Source organism: Alternaria hordeiaustralica, assembly GCF_023758085.1.
Source record: "Alternaria hordeiaustralica strain BMP 2776 chromosome Unknown scaffold_16, whole genome shotgun sequence".
NCBI classification, from domain to species: Eukaryota; Fungi; Ascomycota; class Dothideomycetes; order Pleosporales; family Pleosporaceae; genus Alternaria; species Alternaria hordeiaustralica.
The window spans coordinates 588,916-603,671 of record NW_026056788.1 but is presented as its reverse complement, the minus strand read 5'-3'; the positions used below and the strand labels follow the sequence as shown (position 1 = coordinate 603,671).

The 14,756-nt window shown below is 52.8% G+C and overlaps 7 protein-coding genes across 7 annotated transcripts; 4 read left to right on the top strand and 3 right to left on the bottom strand.

Annotated features, from left to right (window-relative positions):
* Positions 1–259: 259 nt before the first annotated feature.
* Positions 260–1,099, top strand: STS1 (Tethering factor for nuclear proteasome sts1; the record flags this gene model as incomplete). Its single annotated transcript, XM_049390075.1, has 1 exon — positions 260–1,099. One exon carries the CDS (start codon positions 260–262, stop codon positions 1,097–1,099), a length of 840 nt encoding a protein of 279 aa, XP_049242375.1.
* Positions 1,100–4,382: 3,283 nt separating this feature from the next.
* J4E84_007491 (uncharacterized protein) lies at positions 4,383–4,629 on the top strand (the record flags this gene model as incomplete). Its single annotated transcript, XM_049390074.1, has 2 exons — positions 4,383–4,388; positions 4,450–4,629. The coding sequence occupies 2 exons, from the start codon at positions 4,383–4,385 to the stop codon at positions 4,627–4,629; spliced, it is 186 nt and encodes a 61-aa protein (XP_049242374.1).
* Positions 4,630–5,425: 796 nt separating this feature from the next.
* On the top strand, positions 5,426–5,766 carry J4E84_007490 (uncharacterized protein; the record flags this gene model as incomplete). The annotated part of the gene is made up of 2 exons (XM_049390073.1): positions 5,426–5,433; positions 5,553–5,766. 2 exons carry the CDS (start codon positions 5,426–5,428, stop codon positions 5,764–5,766), a joined length of 222 nt encoding a protein of 73 aa, XP_049242373.1.
* A 266-nt stretch (positions 5,767–6,032) lies between these two features.
* On the top strand, positions 6,033–8,306 carry J4E84_007489 (uncharacterized protein; the record flags this gene model as incomplete). The annotated part of the gene is made up of 3 exons (XM_049390072.1): positions 6,033–6,089; positions 6,143–6,339; positions 6,866–8,306. 3 exons carry the CDS (start codon positions 6,033–6,035, stop codon positions 8,304–8,306), a joined length of 1,695 nt encoding a protein of 564 aa, XP_049242372.1.
* A 293-nt stretch (positions 8,307–8,599) lies between these two features.
* J4E84_007488 (uncharacterized protein) lies at positions 8,600–9,630 on the bottom strand (the record flags this gene model as incomplete). Its single annotated transcript, XM_049390071.1, has 4 exons — positions 8,600–8,743; positions 8,797–8,995; positions 9,045–9,234; positions 9,282–9,630. The coding sequence occupies 4 exons, from the start codon at positions 9,628–9,630 to the stop codon at positions 8,600–8,602; spliced, it is 882 nt and encodes a 293-aa protein (XP_049242371.1).
* Positions 9,631–10,272: 642 nt separating this feature from the next.
* On the bottom strand, positions 10,273–11,097 carry J4E84_007487 (uncharacterized protein; the record flags this gene model as incomplete). The annotated part of the gene is made up of 3 exons (XM_049390070.1): positions 10,273–10,422; positions 10,473–10,727; positions 10,777–11,097. The coding sequence occupies 3 exons, from the start codon at positions 11,095–11,097 to the stop codon at positions 10,273–10,275; spliced, it is 726 nt and encodes a 241-aa protein (XP_049242370.1).
* Positions 11,098–13,329: 2,232 nt separating this feature from the next.
* Positions 13,330–14,516, bottom strand: J4E84_007486 (uncharacterized protein; the record flags this gene model as incomplete). The annotated part of the gene is made up of 2 exons (XM_049390069.1): positions 13,330–14,369; positions 14,420–14,516. The coding sequence occupies 2 exons, from the start codon at positions 14,514–14,516 to the stop codon at positions 13,330–13,332; spliced, it is 1,137 nt and encodes a 378-aa protein (XP_049242369.1).
* Positions 14,517–14,756: the final 240 nt, after the last annotated feature.

The following is a 14,756-nucleotide window of genomic DNA, read 5'->3' as shown; positions in this document are numbered from 1 at the left end:
CGAGAGCCCGCCCATTGCATCACCACCCAGACATCGCTATCCGGCTCCCAACAAAGCAGGCGTGCGAAATCACTGCGTTTGCGGGCCCTTTCTCGTCATGAGTGTGCAGTACCAGCAGACATTCACGCCCCCTCATCTCTTGAACAACAACCGCCGCTCTCCCTCCCGCAACCGTACGTCCACTCGCTGCTCGCAACACCTCAACTCCATGTCAGCCACTAACTTTCACCCTCACGCAGCCTACGCCCCTTCCGCCGCCATGACTGGCCGCAAGCGGAAAGCCGAGGACGATGGCAGCGCCGGCGACGACGACCGCATGAGTGCATCGCCCACCACATCCTCCGCCGTACTCCCACGACCCGCGCCGCGAGGCATGAAGCGCATGCGAACCAACATCTCCGGCCGCCCACTCCCGCTCCCTCGCCTCCTCGAGACGCTCAGCCCCGACGAGATGCGCAACCTGCTGCAGTCCATCTGCCAGCGCCACCCGGACATCGGCAACGAAGTCGTCACAACCGCGCCCCGGCCAAGCATACAGTCAACGTTGGAAGTCCTGTCAAAGTACGAGGCGGCGTTCCAGGCAGCCTTCCCCTTTGGCGGCCGTGCGTCATCAGACTATGCATACAATAGGGTGCGGCAACAACTCGATGAACTGCTCGACTCCCTCAAAGACTTCACACCTCACTTCCTCCCGCCGCACGAACACCAGCCCGCCACATCGCTCGCCTTCCTCGACGGCGCCACCGAGATCATCCATCGTCTACCCAACTGGGATACGTACCAACACAACCGTCACAAGCAAGAGGCGTACGAGGAGATGGCCAAGGCGTGGGCGATGGTCATTCAGGAGGCAGCAAAGAAGGCGGGCGGAATACAGCTCCAATACGGCGGATGGGACGAGAAGATTGCAAAACACAATGAGATCTCGGGCGGAAAGATGCAGGAGGCAGTCAACGAGTTGCGCGGAGGACTTGGTTGGATGGGCGCTGAGACACCCAATCCCGCCGCCGGCGGATCCAACGATGCCATGTCCATCCGCCAGCAGCTGCTGAGCGGAAACTACGGAACTGGCTCCCCTGCAAGCATAGGCGCATGGTAGATGGGCACAGCAACGCCCTTTGACAATCGACCGTCATCGCCATTTCGCCCCACCACATTCCCCATTCATCACAGCATTACTACCATGGCGATCTCCCAACAATTACGGCCTAATCCATACCCGCGAATGATACCATTGCATGGAGGCATATTCCCATGATAACGACTGCATAGCGTTTCCTTTCAGTCTTTATTCACGTACAACAGCATATGGCAGGGCGGTTCCATCATTGCACTGGCGTACCGGTTGCGACATCCTCCACAAAGAAGACCGTGAGCCTCTGATCTTTTGTGCATTCCTGTTCTCGCCTGTTTGGGGGGCGTAATGTTTTGTCATTATTACAAGTCATGTACCCGATCTAGGGGTTACTGTGCGGCGACGGATTGCACTCTTTTTTTTTACTTTGTTACTTGGGCGAGGGAGGAATGATACCATGCTCGGTACTGAGAGCGCGGATGGGAATGGATGGATGGTATATAGGTGGGTGGAAAGCTGGACTGGACTGGAGTATGGAGATGAATAGACTTTTTGTGTATATACTGACTGACTTCAACATGATTTTCGCAGTGCTTCGACGTTGCTCACTGCTATATAGGGATGCTCATTCCCTTTAAGCGCATTGTTTGGCACTTTCACGTGGCAACGCGCGTTAGCGCCGCGGCGCGAATCCACGGCGGTAATCACGACCCCGGACCTGAGGCCGCACCTCCACTTTCAGCGCGCTGCGCCTGTCACGTCTCATCCTCACTTTCACCACTGCAGGTCTCTCGCGGCCATAGACGCCGCCAGACATCTCTTTTCCTATTAACACCAACCGCCCTTTTTGTTCGTTTCCGGCTCCACCCCGCCGCTGTCTTCAAGATGGCGATCACCAAAGCGCATCCTAATCTCAAAGTCGAGGTTTTCGTCAAGGGCGCTCAGCTTGAAGAGTATGTCGACGACGATGATCAAACTTCGGATGACGAGGTCACCAAGTACATCGAAGCCTCGTCTGGTGACAACTTTGAGGTCAAATACTGCTTCTCTCCTGGATTCAGTATTCGCCACAGTATTCTTGTGGAACTGGTTATCGACGGGGAATATGCAACTGGTAGTGTCTTAAACCCTGGCAGTTCAGTTCGCTGGGATAATGCGTATACGTTCAAGGGATCGCGCGGATTCGAAGATGGCGAATACTATTTAAGGAAGTTCTGCTTCTCGCAGCTCGAAATTAATGGTTCCGTCTCTCAGTTTCTTGAGTCAGCTAGTTGCTAACTTTTACTTCAGACGACGGTGATTCACGCACATTTAAGGACTCATTGAAGAAGAAGCTCCATAGGGTGGGTGTTATATCTGTGCGCTTCTATTGGGCGACAGCTGGCGCAACATACAAAACCCCGGTCACGGTACGGAAGGACAAGAATCTGGGTGTTGTGCCAGAGAAAGCCCTCAAAGGCAGTGCGCTATCCCATCAGGCTAGGTCAGCGAGCGTCTTTCCCAATACTCACAAATACTTATACTGGGATTAGCTACGGCGCGCGAGAAGTCATGCAGGCGTACAGCACGATTGAAACCACGAAGATCGACGAAGCGCCGTTTGCAGAGTTCACTTTCAAGTATCGCTCGAGAGGTGTGTGAGCTCTTCGTGGTCGCCGTATTTCTACTAATGCCGATGCCATTTAGCTGCTCTCAAATCCCTCCTCGTCATCCCACGAACTCCTAGCCCGGTACCACTCGAAGAACGCGACATCAACACCCTTACCTTGGAAGAATCTCGCGAGCTCCTTCGCCTCCAGCGTGAACAGAGGGACGCCGCTCCAGTCATCAAGCGAGAGGGTATCAAGCGGGAACGAAGCAGCACCATCATCAACGAGGATAACGACGATGGCGAAGTAACTTTCTTATCCGCCAAGCGCAGACGGCTCCCCGTTACCCTCGATGAGAATGGTGCCGAGATTATCGATCTGACATAGGGATGGATCGGTGCCTATACCATGGTCCTGGCAGAGTTTTGGCTTTTCTCTTCGTTCTTTTCGAAGGCTCTCTAGCCTTCTGCGGCGCTGTTCTAGTTGCTGGCGTATAAATAAGGCGTACCGGATTGACTGTAGCGCAAAACATCGCGGAGTGGTCTTATCGTAGTCACCTTGAGTACAAGCAAGGCTTAGTTCGAATTTTCTCATCCCAGCGTCTTTCTCGGTCGTTTTGTGGGCCTGTAGATTGGTCACCTCTCTCACCTGAGCAAATGTGAGCCTCAAGTGAGCACGATCCTTGTGGGTGGTCCCTCTAATTGTTCCCTAGCGATATCGTCTACTCTCTCGCTCGCAGCTTGCTCTCTTCTTTCTTCATTCCATCGCAATGGCCATCGCGACGGGTATTCCAGGTCTTGAAGTCACTATCGAGGTCGACGCGGCAGCACTACCGGAATATCAACATGGGATCATCGAAGACGACGAGGTTGCGACCTCTACATCCAGGTACATAGAAGCGCCATCAGCTGCCAACTTCTCCATCCGCTATCTGTTTCGTCCGCCTTTCACCCCGCCCTCGGCAGTTCAAATGGATGTATTGCTAGACGGCGACTATGTCCAAGCTCCGTTCATTGAGTGGGGTGGAAAGGAAGAGTGCGAGGGGTATCTTTGTTCACGATCTACATCGTCGACTAGCGGACACAGCTTCACTCAGAGCTTCCAGTTTGCTGAGTTGAGGACCAGTACGTTCTTTTGTCTCAACATCTATCATAACGTTCGCTGACAAAGTTTAGATGAGACCAACATTCCCATGACCAAGGACCTCGCGGATCGCCTGTCACCAATTGGCCGCATTGTGCTTTACTTCTACTTCATCGAGCATCTGGAGGCAGTGAAGCCCGCAGAAGTGCCTCAGCTTGCTAGTAACAAGCTTGATGTTCTCAGCGAGAAGGCATTACACAAGGCGGCTGCGATGCAGGGCGATCAACTGTCTCATCAGACTAGGTACGTTCTTCCCACGCATCACGAGGAAGAATGATCGCTGACCTTGCCGCCAGTCTGACAGTACCCGAGCAGCATGACACCATCACTTACAACGAAGTCAAGACGACTGAGAACGAGCCTTTCGCAACGTTCACTTTCTACTATAGGTCTACCGGTCAGTCACACGCATACATTGTTAATTCGTGATGATAGCTGACAGTTACTCAGATGCGCTAAAGTCCATCGGCGTCATCCCGCGTACCCCAAGCCCATCTCCGGAGCCAGAATCAGAGGCTGAAGACAGGGATCCAGAAGATATGACCGAGGAAGAGTTGAGAGCAGTGGTTAGGAGCATGCGTGTAAGTCGCATCACAGGTTGGAGGCATGCGATTCATGAGTTTTTTACTGACCACCAAACAGGAGAAGAACCAGAAAGCGATCACTATCAAGCGCGAACGCGAAGAAGAGCGAGAAGGCAGTGAGGATACCCTAGTTGGTGATGAGGTCGAGTGGATCGGCAGCCAGCCGGCACATCCGATTGTGAAGAGGATACGTCGCATCCCTGGTCCTGATGATGAGGTTGTGGCTCTGGATGATTGACCGCATTCATCCTTCGAGTCGAAGGACAGGTTTATGAAGCACTTTCGGGGCGATACGAGTGCTTCTGGCGTAGAAACTTGGGAACCATCGCTTGGTCGCCATCGTTGGGGACAATGCTGGTAGCATTATCGGACTATTTTCTATTTCATATGCATCTATTCACGCGTAATTTTTCATCCTGCTTGCTCACTCTACTCCCGTCGTTCGTTTGGGGCGCTAGAAATCTACGCCAAATCTGAGTTCACTCGAAGGGAAGGAGCCACCAGCGCGACAGCCACGTTCATCTCTCACGTTTAAGCGCGCGATTTTCGTGACCCGTCGAAGGCGATAGATCTTAGGGCTATCGTCTCTCACCTGCCAGTACTCGCCTTCACCTCGGCCTCCACACTCCAGCACCGACATCTCTAGTCGAGGTGAAGCCTTCTTTCAAGAACATATCTTCAGCACACTCTACGCGTCGTAGATCTATCGCAGCTTCCTATTGCCCTCATCGCTTACCTCTCATATCGTACTACAATCGCACCTTCCGCAATGGCAGTCGTCGATGAGGCTCCTGGGCTCGAAGTTCATGTTCAAGCTGATGGCAGCCCGCTTCGCGAGTACACCGACCGCCACACCACCGTATCAGAAGCTATCTCCGAAAGCTACATCGAAGCAAGGTCAGACTTAACATTCGAAATTCACTACTCTTTCAAGGCGCCTTTCCCTATCGACCGCCCGGTGTCTATGATCGTCACCATCGACGGCAAGGATGTTGATGAGCCGCTTATTCGCCCGGACGAGCTGTACGACGCAAATGGTCACGTCAGCTCTGGACCGATATCGAACGATGGCAAGGACTGGTTCACACAGCACTATTGCTTCTCGCCGCTTGACATTAGTAAGTCATCTTTACTTCCTACAAAGTGACAATATGCTAAGAGAAACGCAGGAGAGTACAGCGAGGGCCGCATCCCAGAAGACATGCAGAGCAAACTACAGCCTATAGGTATCATTACCTGCGAGTTCTACTTCCTTGACAATGCAAGACGCAATCCGAAGATCGCCTTCGTACAGAAGGAGTTGGAGAAGCTGGATACGGTCAACGAGAAGGCTATCAAGGGCGAGTCGCTGTCGCATCAGGCAGTGTATGTATAGCCCCACACGGATGCCACTACGAGCTAACTTAGTCGCAGTCTTGGAGACACAGAGCCCACAGAAGAGATTCAGTACTACGATGCGGATTATGCTGATGGCGGAGAACCGTTTGCGACATTCCACTTCTACTATCGCTCACTCGGTAAGCTTCCCAGATATAGGTCAACAGTAGGCAAACACTAACTATTGACGTTATAGCTGCGCTCAAAGACCTTCACATCATTGAACGTACGCCTGATCCAGTCGACGTTCTCGACAGCGATGATATGGTGCTCGGACAGCTGAACAGGGAACAACTAGAGTCTATCGTCCGCCGCTTCAGGGTAGGATGATCCCCATAATCCACCCTACCAATTTACATGCTGACATCAACTAGGATCAAGAAGAGACCCGTGTACGCATGAAGCGCGAGCTTTCCGATACCTCCACCGTGGCAGGCGACGACCACAACGTCGATAGTCGAGTGATAGCTTGCGACGACGACTTCATCGAGATACGTTCGGTTGATCTGCGCAAGAAGAGGAAGCTTGAACGCGTCAGACAGATGCCAAGCGATGATACCGAAGTCATTGTGTTGGACTAAGAGCTGTGAAAAATATATCGACGGTCGATATGTCAGTTATGTAAGGGTCATTCAAGAATCTAAATCATGTCATAGCCTCAACTTCACGCACGAATATGTCGATATTGACTCTTCTTTGTCAGTCACTCAGACTGGTTCTGATGGTGAATGACTGGTGTTAATGTCCACCGAGATTGAAGAGCGCTGTAGCATTACACAGTATATATCCGACAAAGAAGTCCCAAGCAGACCTTTCGGGCCAGTAAGACTGTAGTAGAGCGCACAGCGAATGACCTGAATACATAACGTTCCCACCACGTCCGCAATACTGAAACACCTTGTATAGAACCAGGTTAAGAATAACCCCAAAATGGTGACCCCATACATTAACGAACCGGCCAGCAGGTCTGCCAGCACACCCACCAACACCCAACCCAATATCCCACGTCTAGACCACCTCACGCTCCCCACAATCCAAACCAGCTACCAAAAACGCCTCTTCACAGCCGTCGACCTAACGTCAGCCTGTCTAACTAGAATCCGCGAAACAAACCCCACATTCCACGCCGTAGCAGAGGTAAACCCCGACGCTACATCCACCGCCCAACACCTCGATGCCGAGCGCCTCTCCAAAGGCCCCCTCGGCCCCCTCCACGGCATACCCATCCTGCTAAAAGACAACATACCCACTCTCGACGCCACATCCACAACATGCGGCAGCATGGCCTTAGTAGGCGCCAAACCATCTCACGAAGCCGACGTCGTAAGCGCAGTGCGAAAAGCAGGCATGGTAATCTTGGGCAAAGGAAACATGGCCGAATGGGCTGGATTCCGCTCCACGAGCGGGTGCTCTGGCTGGAGTGGAAGAGGAGGCCAGACAACGGGGATCTACTATCCTGGTATGAAAGCGAGTGGGAGTTCGGGGGGTTGTGCGGTGGCTGTTGCCCTGGGTATGTGTTTTGCGGCGCTGGGGACGGAGACGTGCTACTCGATTGTTTCTCCGGCGGAGAAATCTGGGATTGTGGGGTTCAAGCCGACGCGTGGTCTGCTATCCTCTGAAGGGCTTATACATGCGTCTAAGAGACTGGATACCGTTGGTGTGCTCACGCGAACAGTCTCGGATTCTGCGCTCCTCCTCATTGGTATGGTTCAACACAGCGATCACCTTCCCGGCCAGACGAAACAGAAGATTGTGCAAGACCTCAGCGCCGCGAACTCAATTCCCCACCTCCATGGCATTCGAATCGGTATCCCCAGCTCTCTCAACGACATGCAAAACCTACCTGCCTGTAAAACGGCAGCCTTCGAAAGAACGCTCAAACTGTTAGAAAGCGCCGGCGCAACCATCGTCCACAACGTCACCGTCACCGGCGCAAAGGGCTGGGAAGCTCTCCCACAAGAAGCCAAAGACATCGTCCTAAGCACAGATATGAAGGTCGCGATAAACGACTACCTCTCCTCCCTCGCCACAAACCCGCATAACGTGCGTAACCTCGAAGACCTCATCGCGTTCACAAAAGGACACCCGGCCGAGCAGTACCCGCAGCGGAACGTCGAGGGTCTGGAAAGGGCTCAGACTTCTGATCCGAAGAATCTGCTCTACGAGAACATGCTAGCGAGAGACGAGTACTACAAGGGTGAAGGTGGTATCGACGCTGCGTTGTGTAGGAAGTGTTGCGATGTCATGATTATGCCTACATTGAGTGTTGCCATGCAGAGCTTTGCTGCGAAAGCGGGGAGTCCGGTTATGAGTGTACCTATGGGGGTTTTTCCGCGAGATACACATGTGGAGAAGGACGCGAGGAATGGTTTGGTTAATGTGGCGCCTGGGATACCATTTTCGGCGTACATCTTTGGGAGAGCGACGAAAGATGAGGATGTGGTTAGAGTGGGACATGTGCTAGAGCGGTTGACGAATGTTAGGGAGACGCTGGTCCCGTATGTAGATATGGAGACTGGGACTGCTACGGCGCCTTGAGCTCTGGCTGTTAGAGAAGAGGCATTGAGACTATAGAGGGATGACACGGTAGAATGGGAGCACATAAGGACACCAAGAAGAGTACAGACGATGGTAAATTGGAGAATCAATTCAAGATGAGACTCTCGGTATCCGATGCTATGCTAGTGAACATGAACCCGGGCGGTAGATGAGCCTGCTTGTAGTTCACGGTACTATTCCAGTGAAAACCTTGTATCCAGTCAACGCTCCGTATTCAGCATTTCATGCACGCTGCCTGCTGTCCGATGCCATGATGTGCCTTTGAAGTGTCCTCAGTCGAGCGAGATGACTTCGTCGGTGCTGGTGGGGAAGCAGCGTCGCTTCGCGGGTCGCTCCTCTACCATCTCCACGTCTTCGTAGTCATGGTCGTCATCGGGGTGGTCGCGCTTACGAGTCTGAGTCTCCTCGTGCTTGAGCTGCGGTGTTCTGTAAGCTTGCGTCTTGACAAGATGTAATGAAGAACACTTACGTAGATCTTCCGCACCTTCTCCTCCGACAGATCTTCCTTGAAGGGCTCTGGGCTAGGTGTGCGGGGGATTATGGACAGGTACTTGAGAGCTTCCTTGGACCGGTATCGGAACTCGATCTCAGCAAGAGGGCGGGCAGGGCTGTCGACATAGTCTGCGTCCATGAATGTAACGGGTGCAATGCGGTGCAGCGGGTCGAGGCTTCCAGAACTGTTAGCGCTTTGCAGGGAGGAGGTTATGCTATACATACGTTGTCTTGTGCGAGACGGACGAGCCTTTCAGTGCCTTCTCGGGGACTTCATCGTACTCTCGCATGGACGGCACGTCCTTCCACGCACGGGCGAAGCGTACGTTGGTGACCCGGTGAAAGGTAATTGAGATGTTGCCAGTCCATTTCAGCTGCTTCCAAAGCGCGTGGTCAATCTCGTAGTTGTCATCATCTGGATCTGTTAGCGGCATGACACCGATGCTCACTGGCTAGACTTACGGGTGTTGAGATCAGCGAAGCGGAAGCGCTGGCCGAGGTACTTGTGGCCGATAAGCGCGCTGCTGTCGTTGACCTGTCTTGTGATGCCGTAGAGGCTGTACTTGTGCCGCTCGAAGATGAACTTGCGCATGTCAACACCGTCGATGTTGACAATGACCTTGATGGAGTGGCGGTCGAAGACGTAGCCGGGGATGAAGAATCGGACGCCAAACTGCTCGCCCGCTTCGGCCTCGATGTAGACTACCTTGGACTCGGCATTAGCATCTTCACGGTCAGCATGTTCTTTGACGGGGCGACCGTCCACGAGGACGGCCGCCTCGAGTTTGGGGAAGAGGGGGTGGGGGGCCATGACGAGAGGTTCGGCTGTGGTGAAGAGAAGTCAGAAGCAAAAATCTACATAAACCGCGCCCTGTCTCCAAACAAACGGTGTTGCTGGGGGAAGGAGCAGTGAGTACGTAAGCAGCCACGTGCTTCATGTCCAAGAGGAAGGCACGACGCGACACTGTCCTCACCCTCTTCACCGCTCACCTCACCTATTTGCTTGACCTTTCATCCGGTCAACGTGCATCTTACAAGTGCCGCTCCCTTTGCACTGAACGTCACACTCAAGTTCACCCTGAAGGTATACAGTGCCTTTCCATCTCTTACAGAAACATTTGTAGCGCAGCGTATACCTCCAGGGTACACTTTTGATATGCATAAACCAAATCGGAAAAGCGTCTGTGTATGATCAGGGTACATTATGATATACGGAACCCACAGTGTATAAGCGTATGTATATCTCAACAGCCGTTTTGACAGCAGACTGCGCGAGACGCTGACGTCATGTAGCCGCCTGTCCCGTCCTAGATGCTGTTGTCCGCTACAAAAGAATGTTCCCAGGCGGTAGCCCAAACTCCAATGATGCAACGCTTGAGTGAGAATGAATAGTAAAAGAATGTGTCATGAAGCCTCGTAATCATATCGTAAGTGTCGAACGGGTAATAGGATGTTAGCTGCTTTCCTCCATCTTTTCCTCCGGTACTGGTTCATTCAATCGTGCTTGTCGTGACTTTCTTCGTAAGAATGCTTGCAGAGAGAACATCACCAGCAAGATCAGCGCGTTAACGGTCATTACGATCTGCAACCACTTGACGGTAACCTGCGATGATGTTAGTGAGTCGTGTCGCAACGTGTTTGTTTGTAACTGACCGCCTCAGCACATGCTACGCTGGCATTTTCACGGTCTCCCCTCGGGATAAAGCCCGGTTGGTAGTTGCAACTCGCCATCTCGCGCGTACAGTACACGTTGGTGTTCATTTGACCACTCATCATGAGTCTTTCGGAAGTGCAGCCCCACTTATCGTCGCCTCGCTCGGTGTAGTGAAGCACGACAGCTGCGATAGCCGTGGCAGAACCAGCAATAGTGGTGACAACAATGCTGAGCATCCAGAAGCGACGTGTGCTCTACTGGACATTAATGTGTGTTCTTTGTGTTGCGATCGTTGATACATACGCTATTGTATTGCGAGTCCATGTCCGGCTTGCGCAGAGTACTCCAAGCGATGAGAGCCACCACGGCTGCCGTCAGGTTCAAGCATCCGGATACAATAGTGGCATCTGTCGGCGCCTCTCTAAAATAGACAATCGTGTCATCGACGACATATTGTTGCAGCCGATCATTGAACTCGCTCGTTACTACTTTGAGACCTCGAGGAATAACCCAGTCTGTAAGAATCCAGTAATGCGTTGTCAACGCCACCGAGACTACCGAGAGAAGAAGGAAAACGATCGACGGAACGAGGGCGAATTTGAGGATATTGTCATATCGAAGCATGTTGTCGTTGGGGAGTCGGTCCTACACCGGGGAAGGACGATGGAAAAGGATCGTCGGATTCCAGAAAGCGGAATGGCAGCCCGTAAAGACATGGGCATGGCCCTACCTTAAATAAGGCGCGACGCTCGTCCGTTCCCTGCTGCGCCGTTCCAACTACCAGCGCGGATGTCTAAAAGCTTGTCCGGGGCTCGGCGCTCATCATGACCCGCCTTTGGCACCGCCATGTCAGACAGTATTAGGCTGCGCTATGCGTGATCGACGTGACAATAGCAATACTTAGAACGACTGGATATCATGAGAGCCTTACTGTCGCACGATTGTCTTTCAGAGGCCCTCGCCGCCTGCGCCGTGAAGAGTGCCTGATGTATCTGCCGTGTCTGTATAGTGTCCCAGCCACTCGCGCCACGGGACTCACCGCATAATCGGCAGTGACTCCGAGACCTCTGACAATTGGAAAGACGCGCTCCATGTCCGCGCCGCTGGTCGCCTGGCTGGGCGTAAAGAAGATTCGACTATGATTGGCAATGTTCCCATGGACGCAGCTCTAGTTGGAGTTGAACAACGTCATCATAGCCCCGTGAGGGAGCGAGCCGAGTTCCGTAGATGGCATTGCCAAGACTCACGTACTTGCTGATTTGCCGGCCTATCCGACACCATGGCCCATTGCGCACATACATCACCACTTTTGGCTCAACGTTAAATGCAGGTACGCAGCGGGGAAACTGGGGTTGGGTGGTTGGCACGACCAGCCTCGAGATATCTGCATTGTTGATGACGCAGTGAGTGCACGTGCTTCACGGTCTAGGCGCCGCTACATCCGCGAGCCAACTCCATCTTTTGCACTTGCATCGTAATATCGTTTCCATACAATGTGTATTAAGTGACAGGTGTATCATACTACCGTGGACATGACATTGATCGCATATATTGAGTACCTCTTACATCTCGAGGTCGGTACCGTCGACCCACGGCTCCTGGAATCCACTCGCCCCGAATAATCAATCTCGCCGGACTTGACACATAACATAGCCACTCCTTACCACTCGAGCTTTCCTCCGCTAGCAAGATTATGACCAAGCAACCACAAACTCTGGGTCTAGGCTCCTTGACGAACCGGTTACTTCCACCCTCGAATATACTCTTTCATTCAACCCTCTTTCACGAGCCGGATCTCGAAGAAGTGCGTTCTTCAGAACGAAGTCACTTCGCACTTGATTCGACCTCCTGAATAGTGACACACGGCATCTCCCTCGAAAAGTGACAACGTATTCCCCGGAGTAAGATCTGCGAACTCTTTTCATATTGCGGGTCAACAAGCACACTCACATGCCGCAGCGATTGGAGCAACTCCCAATCAGCTTTGTCTATGTGCTCTATGAGACTGAGCATACAACCTGGCATGGCCAATAGCGAGGTCATGAGCTTCAGGTTGTGAGCTCCCACAATCTTCACAAGTCTATCCCAGAACCAACAAGAGGTGATGTCGAAGGTGCAGGTACTAATGAATACAGAATAGGCTTCATACTTGATCTGACGTGAGACGTAGAGTAGGGCTGCAGATTTAGGTGGGGGTCGCCGAGGTGTGCCACTTGGTTCGTATAGCGAAATGTGGACGGTGGAATTGGTGAATGTGTACTCGTAGATCTTGACTCGAAGCTCCACTGGAAGTTTTAAGAGCGGGGACATCAACTGATTGCGTCTAGCACTTCTTCGGTGTTAGCAGCTGGACAGGTATATCTGCAGGATATCTTACATGATGTTGCAATCTTCGCCATTACGCAGAAGCGGGACAGACGGGGTACGATGGCCCGGGAACGACATGATATCAGGCCGGTGTTACTAGGTTCCTGTTATATAATTATGGGTCTCGAGTAGAGCTGTTGTGTGGTGAAGGAAGCAAAGCTTGCTCGCAAAGTAGTCGCGTCAAGACATTGATAGCCACAGCTGACCCGCCTCACAATGCCATTTCACGCCAATTGCGAACATGAACTTGGTCTTCACTTTGACCTTCACCTGTGAGTGGAACAAACGCTTAACAGCGCAACGTCGCGGAAAGGTTTCTAGTCACACAACACGGACCAACGCGAAAGTCACAAAGAAGGTACGAAGACATTTCAACAGTGGAGAGAAAACAAATCTCCAATTCAAAAGGATATATACGAAGTAATAGAAGATATTTACAAGAACAGAATCCACACTCCCCTAAGCAACAGCTGACTCTATCAGAATCGCTTAGATCTTTCCGTAACCAGCAGACTGCTGGACGTTCTTAGCGCTGGCAGCGGTACCGGCAGCGGCAATGTTCTTGCCCTTCATGCCAGCAAGGATGCTGGTGTCAGAGCCAGCAAGAGTACCAGAGCTGCCGTAAACGTTGGGCTCGCAGTTGCGTCCCATGGCAGACTTGCAGGCAGCGCCGTTGTTGCCGACAGCGAAGACCTTGCCGGGAAGACCAGACTGAGCAGGCTCCTTGACGTTCTGGAAGACGTTGCCCTCAGCGATGATCTTGGCGCCAGAGTCGGCCTCGAAAGCGTGCTGGGAGTTGGCGTAGAAGTAGTTGTTGACGGCGTGGAGGAGGGTGTTACCAGCAACCTTGGGCGAGCGGCCGGAGGTGTGGTGGATGTAGTTGCCCTTGAGGGTGACCATGTCGTTGGCACCGGTGAAGTACATGCCCCAGTAGTGGTGGCTGTCGCAGGTAGCAGACCAGGCGGTGGCACCGTTGATCTCGTTGTTGGTGATGGAGACCTTGCCGGAAGCGGTGTTACCGAGGACAATGTGCTGACGGGCGATCAAGTCGGTGGTGACGTGGTCAATCCAGATCATGTCGGCGCCGTCGACGGTGATGGCATCACCACCCCAGACGTATTGAGGGTTGATCTCAGTAATGCGGATGTTCTGGATGATGATGTTCTTGACGCCGCCGGTCATGCGGAGACCCTTGCCCTTCATAACACCCTTGGTGCCTTGGCCGATGATAGACTTGTTGCTCTTGACGGTGATTCCTAGTACACCAGCCTTGTCGTAGGTGATGCTGCCAACCTTGGGAGCGCTGGCCTGGTAGTTGTCGCACCATCCGTTCTGGTTGATGGCGATCTGGCAGCCGGAGCCGGTACCCCATGGGCGGCAACCGGAGGAGGTAGCCTTGCCCTCGGTACCAGTGAAGTCGAAGGTCTTGGTGAGGACGATGGTGCGAGGGGAGTCGTCGCCGAGGTAGCTGATGAGCTGAGCGGTGCTGGTCGGGTAGACAGGTGCGGCGTTGCCGCCACCAGTTACACCTGGAATGTGTCAGCATAGAGCGGTGATGAATATGGCATGAAATGCTTACCCTTTGCGAAACCCTCAGCAGCGCCCTTGACGGCATCAGCAGCGTTGACGCTGGAAGCGAAAGCCGCGACAACGGCGGCGAAGAGTTGGTACTTCATAGTGGAAAGTTATCGAGTCGAAGATAAAGAATGGATAGCAAACACAGTTTGCTGAAAAGAATGACAGGTGATGAATGGGAGAATGAGAGAATGATGCTAAGAACTGGATGATACGGTATCCGGTGGCTGACCCATTCCTTTATATCTCGTAGGATTCTTGGCTGGTGTTTGAAGCACGCCCCACTCACTCTACCTACGGGGGTATGTTCCTTTCGAGCATGCACCTGAACCCTTGACGCC